This window comes from Schistocerca gregaria, chromosome 7 (genome assembly GCF_023897955.1).
Source record: "Schistocerca gregaria isolate iqSchGreg1 chromosome 7, iqSchGreg1.2, whole genome shotgun sequence".
Lineage (NCBI taxonomy): Eukaryota > Metazoa > Arthropoda > Insecta > Orthoptera > Acrididae > Schistocerca > Schistocerca gregaria.
The window spans coordinates 292,517,844-292,524,198 of record NC_064926.1 but is presented as its reverse complement, the minus strand read 5'-3'; the positions used below and the strand labels follow the sequence as shown (position 1 = coordinate 292,524,198).

At 43.4% G+C, this 6,355-nt stretch overlaps 1 protein-coding gene across 1 annotated transcript; it reads right to left on the bottom strand.

Annotated features, from left to right (window-relative positions):
• Positions 1–340: 340 nt before the first annotated feature.
• LOC126282090 (cuticle protein 16.5-like) lies at positions 341–6,108 on the bottom strand. The gene is made up of 2 exons (XM_049981547.1): positions 6,064–6,108; positions 341–682 (listed from the first exon to the last, which is right to left on the bottom strand). Exons 1-2 carry the CDS (start codon positions 6,073–6,075, stop codon positions 464–466), a joined length of 231 nt encoding a protein of 76 aa, XP_049837504.1. The 5' UTR covers positions 6,076–6,108; the 3' UTR covers positions 341–463.
• Positions 6,109–6,355: the final 247 nt, after the last annotated feature.

The following is a 6,355-nucleotide window of genomic DNA, read 5'->3' as shown; positions in this document are numbered from 1 at the left end:
GGTAGAGTTCTAAAACACTTACAATGGGTAATCATGGGATTTTCGCTCGGTAACGCTTAATACGATGCGTGCATCTCCTTGAACCTAGCTTTCCATTTTGAACAGCTTGTCATAGTTTGAGAAAAGAAATTACTAGTAATAGAAGCTAATAATTTGAAGATTACCACCCCACAGCGGATGAAGCATGTGTCGTTCAATATTAGAATAATTTTGATTAAATGATCTTTTTTGGCACATGATTTTATGCCCCAGCCTTCATTATAAATATTAAACTATGCGGCACAGCATTCAGTCCAAATGATCACAAAGGTTATATGTTACTAAATGACTCAAAAACGAGTGTTCTTGATTATATTTATTCGTTACAACTTAGTTCTCGCAGTCCACATTTCGTGTCAAATTGTTTTCAGTGTCTGCTGTTTTCTGCAGACGTGGCCAGATGGTCGCAGTGAAGACATCGTTTTCATCCGTAGAATGCAGCTCTGTAGGGCAGAGCGGCATAGGCGGCGTACGGAGCGGCGTATGCCACGGGGGCGGCAGCGGTGTAGGCGACGGGGGCGGCGACGGCGGGGGCGGTGTAGGCGACGGGGGCGGCGGCCACGTAGCTGGCCAGCAGGCCGGGGGCCGGCTTGGGTCCGGGGGCGGCCAGGCAGGCGGCCACCACGGCCAGGACGACGATCAGCTGCAACAACAGGTAAGAGCACGCTAATCGTGGGTACAATAAGGAGGAGGAGGCGAGCATCGAGATACTTGATATTAGGTCTGCAGGAAGAAACGATGATGTTTCGAGAAGGGTATGAGGGACACTATCTCCCGAAGAAGCCGAGTGAAAAGTAGTAATTAAGACAAGTGATGTCAGATTTTGACAACACGTGAACTTTAACATCGTGGAATGCACATGGGTACTGCATGCTTCATTTTGGGAAGGACAGAGGTCTTAGACATTGGTATTTCCTATTTAGGGCTTCAGAAGGACATAACAGCTAAAAGGCTTAAATTCTTCATCAACATCTACATGATTACTCGGCAATTCACACTTAAGTGCCTCGAAGAGGGTTCATCGCATCATTTTCATACTACTTCTCTTCCATTCCACTCTCGACTACTTCGTAGGAAAGAGGAACACCTAAATCCTTCCGTTCGAGCTCTGATTTCTCTTATTTTATTATAATGATCATTTCTCCCTGCGTAGTTGGGTATAAGCAAAAAATTTTCGCATTCGAAAGAGAAAGTTGGTGATTGCAATTTCGTAAATAACCTCACCGCAAAGAAAACGGACTTTGTTTCAGTGACTGCCACCTCAGCTTGCTTATCTTATCAGCGTCACTCTCACACGAAACAAGCTGCCCTTCCTTGTACTTGTACTTTTTCGATGTCCTCCGTCAAGGGTATTTACAATTTGTACAGAAACCACATGGCAGTTATAAGAGTCGAGGGGTATCAAAGCAGTGGTTAGGAAGGGAGTGAGATAGGGTTGTAGCCTATCCCCGGTGTAATTCAATCTGTATATTGAGCAAGCAATAAAGGATACAAAAGAAAAGTTCGGAGTAGGTATTAAAATCCATGGAGAAGAAATAAAAACTTTGAGGTTCGCCGATGACTTTGTAATTCTGTCAGAGACTCCAAAGGACTTGGAAGTGTAGTTGAACGGAATGGACAGTGTCTTGAAAGGAAGGTATAAGATGAACATCAACAAAAGCAAAACGAGGATAATGGAATGTAGTCGAATTAAGTCGGGTGATGCTGAGGGAATTAGATTAGGAAATCAGATACTTAAAGAAGTAAAGGAGCTTTGCTATTTGGGGAGCAAAATAACTGATGCTGGTCGAAGTAGAGAGGATATAAAATGTACACTGGCAATGGCAAGGAAAGCGTTTCTGAAGATGAGAAATTTGTTAACATCGAGTATTGATTTAAGTGTCAGGAAGTCGTTCTGAAAGTATGTGTATGCAGTGTAGCCATGTATCGAAGTGAAACATGGACGATAAATAGTTTCGACAAGAAAGGAATAGAAGCTTTCGAAATGTGGTGCTACATAAGAATGCTGAAGATTAGATTGGTAGATCACATAACTAATGAGAAGGTATTGAATAGAACTGGGGAGAAGAGGAGCTTGTGGCACAACTTGACTAGAAGAAGGGATCGGTTGGTAGGACATGTTCTGAGACATCGAGGGATCAACAATTTAGTATTGGAGGGCAGCGTGGAGGGTAAATATCGTAGAGGAAGACCAAGAGATGAATACACTAAGCAGATGCAGAAGGATATAGGCTCCAGTGCGTACTAAGAGATGAAGAAGCTTGCACAGGATAGAGTAGCATGGAGAGTTGCATCAAACCAGTCTCAGGATTGAAGACCAGAACAACAACACGAATCCCACACCGCGGAGCAGTATTCCAGCAGAGGACGGACAAGTGTGATGTAGGCTGCCTCTTTAGTAGGTTTGTCGCATCTTCTAAGTGTTCTGCCAACAAGGCGCAGTTTCGCCCTCCCCACAATATTATCCAATTTAAATTACTCGTAATTGTAATTCCTAGGTATTTGGTCGAATTGACATCCATTAGATTTGTTCGATATATCGTATACTCTAAATTTATCGGACTTCCTTTAGTACCCATGCAGATGACCTCGCACTTTTCTTTGTTTAGGGCCAATTGCCGCATTTCGCACCATTTTCTCTAGATCATGTTGTAATTGGAACTGATCGTCTGATAATTTTACAAGACGGTAAAATACAGCGTCATTTGCAAACAATCTAATGGGGCTGCTCAGATTATCACCTAGATCATTTATGTAAACAAAGAACAGCAGAGGGCCTATGACACTACCTTGCGGAACGCCAGATATCGCTTCTGTTGTACACGATGGCTGTCAAATGTCTGTTTTAGTTTCTCATTTATTTTAAAATACCAGTTTGTTATTTATTTTGATATACGAACTCGTAGGAACATCGTCAATACATGCACGGTGTCCCAGGAGGAATAATCGGTATTCAGGATTATGACAGGAGCAATCATTAGAAGCAAAGAAGTGTAGTAAAATAGCCTTTGAAGCGCTTAGGACAAATGCTATGAGCTGTTGTTCAGTAGGAGAGATATGTTTCATATAGTGAAGACGAAGAAGTGTCCATAGGTACTAGAGTGTGCACTTTAGAGCCCGTGTTGAACGGAAATTTTTTCCTTGTTTTGGGCCGTAACACTTTATTATCGCATATAGATACCACTCCACTGACATTCAACTGCTGGTAACGGAACTGCAGGCTTCTGTTCGACAACGATAGGGGTCACGTGGGATCGGTCGGACCCAATGGTACGCGCCCGCTAAACCTGACCTCTAGTGACAGCGCCCTTTGCCGCCGCGACATAGGGCAGCTGATGTCAGCCAAACGCCCCACGTGGACTTGCAGCCACTACGCTACCACACCTCTGTTCGATCTTAGGACATCGAGTCTCATCCAAATTGCTCATGTATGAGCTGAACTCTAGTTCTTGCCACTTAATTATGATGAGACTTCTTTCACTTGGAGCAATACAATTTAAGCAAATCTTGTATCTGTTGTTAAGTTGTTCATTAATCATTTCCATCTTTCCAACGACGACAGCTGCCATGCAATTCTGTAGCCCACCTCTACTTACCACTGTGTACGAAACTGTACACAAAAACTACCACATGTCAAAACCACGAACGCAAAGAGGTTGCAGCAGAAGAGATTTGTTTTGTATTGAAGATGAAGAACAACTGATAACTCTTACGTTACCCATTCCAGAGACGATGTATACTTGATTTTTCTGCTTCGAATGATAGCTCCTATTACACCCCTATGTATCGACCATTCCTCATAGCAAAACTTGTTTAAGGGCTCGGTAGCTAGGCAGTAACGTAAAGGAGACCCAGATCGAGTCCTCGCAACGTATTACCGACTGTCTATATGTACATCCATACTCCGCAAGCCACCTGACGGTGTGTGGCGGAGGGTACCTTAAGTACCTCTATCGGTTCTCCCTTCTATTCCAGTCTCGTACAGTTCGTCGAAAAAAAGGATTGTCGGAATGCTTCTGTGTGGGCTCTAATCTCTCTCATTTTATCCTCATGGTCTCCTCCAGAGATATACGTAGGGGGGAGCAATATACTGCTTGACTCTTCGGTGAAGGTATGTTCTCGAAACTTTAACAAAATCCCATACCGAGCTACTGAGCGTCTCTCTTGCAGAGTCTTCCACTGGAGTTTATCTATCATCTCCGTAATGCTTTCGCGATTACTAAATGATCCTGTAACGAAGCGCTCTGCTCTCCTTTGGATCTTCTCTATCTCTTCTATCAATCCTATCTGGTACGGATCCCACACCGGTGAGGAGTCTTCAAGCAGTGGGCGACAATGTGTACTGTAACCTACTTCTTTTGTTTTCAGAATTGCAGTTCCTTAGGATTCTTCCATTAAATCTCAGTCTGGCATCTGCTTTACCGACGATCCACTTAATATGATCATTCCATTTTAAATCTCTCCTAATGCGTACTCCCAGATAATTTATGGAATTAACTGCTTCCAGTTGCTGACCTGCTATTTTGTAGCTAAATGATAAGGGATCTATCTTTCTATGTGTTCGCAGCACATTACACTTGTCCACATTGAGATTCAATTGCCATTCCCTGCACCATGCGTCAATTCGCTGCAGGTCATCCTGCATTTCAGTACAATTTTCTATTGTTACAACCTCTCGATATACCACAGAATTATCAGCAAAAAGCTTCGGTGAACTTCCGATGTTATCCACAAGGTCATTTATGTATATTGTGAATAGCAACGGTCCTACAACACTCCCCTGCTGCACACCTGAAATCCCTCTTACTTCGGAAGAATTCTCTCCATTGAGAATGACATGATGCGTTCTGTTATCTAGGAACTCTTAAATCCAATCGCACAGTTAGTCTGATAGTCCATATGCTCTTACTTTGTTCATTAAACGACTGTGGGGAACTGTGTCGATTGGTATATCGGGCGGTTTCAGTGTAGTTTTTAGAAGGTTTCGCACGCGCGCTTACACAAATGCTGAGGTATTCCCCACATTACTCATCCGGGAATGCGTCACAGAACCAGTTAAAATGTGGTAAAGTAGAAAAAGTTCAAAATGATTTTGCTATTAACTGTTAATCGACTGTGGCTGTCTAAGGGCCCACTACTAGTCACAGCTTTCAGCGGACGTATTTGAATTGTGTGTTTTTAACAACTACGGCAATGCTAGTAAGGCTTAAAACAAAAACCTGGGGCGCCTGCAAAGGGTAGAAGAACGAGGTGAACTATTCATGCATCAGTAAGTGGTGTAGTGGTAAGCAGGTGAACTACTAATGTACCAGTTATCTATTAAAATCTCTCAATTACAAATCGTCATAACTACATGTACTGGGTTAGGATCTTGTATGATTATACTAGAAATTATTCCATATCTTTTTAGTGCAGTTAAAAACGTTCTGCATTAATAACTTTTATTTAAATAACTATTTCCTGCTTTTAGTATTATATGTATCAAATTTTTGAATAGGTTTCAAATATATTGATGATATTACAATAGTGACATGTGTTAAGTTTCAGTATTATTTCACCTACTCTTCACTCGATTCAACCAATACATTGCTTCTTCCAACGATTATCTCACGAAAAGAGCTCGAAGGTAAAACTTAGAATCGAGCGCGCACAGGGACTTAGCAGCAAAGCTACATCGGATTTTATTTTGGTTTCCTTTTCGCGATCAAACTAACGTTAATACACGAACCGCCTCGTACATATTGAGCAAAAATAACTAAAACGCGTACAGGTCGCAGCGCTTTTGTACGAGACTTCCGCATTTAGCCTAACCACAGATCCGTGTACATCGTCACACTGACCATGGAAGCAGTGAACAGTTTTTTCCTATTGTTCATTCAGAAGTTTACGACTTCAGCAATGAGACTTGCAACGGCGTCCCTCGCCTGAAGCCATGCTGATTCGTCGGCTTGCACCCAGACCAGTGAGGAATGGTGACCAGAAGGACTGACAAATGATTTCAGCGACTAGCAGCAGGACACTCACCTGCTTGAACATGGCTGCTGACGGCGTGTCGGAAGGGGACGGCACAGTGTCTCCCGAAGCGCGCTGCGGGCTTTTATATGGAGGCCCTAGCGCCGGCTCGCGGCCCGTAGCCAGGGCACGTCCAGCCAAGTTACGTTAGAGGGGCATCGCCCCGAATACTGCTGACGACTCGGCGCTCTCTCTGTGCGCTGGCCAAGGATTCGCCCGAACACCTGATGCAACGCTCAATGGTGCCAAGGATAAGGCCCGAGCGCGTACCGTCGTACAGTCTTGTGTAATTTGTCCTTTACGA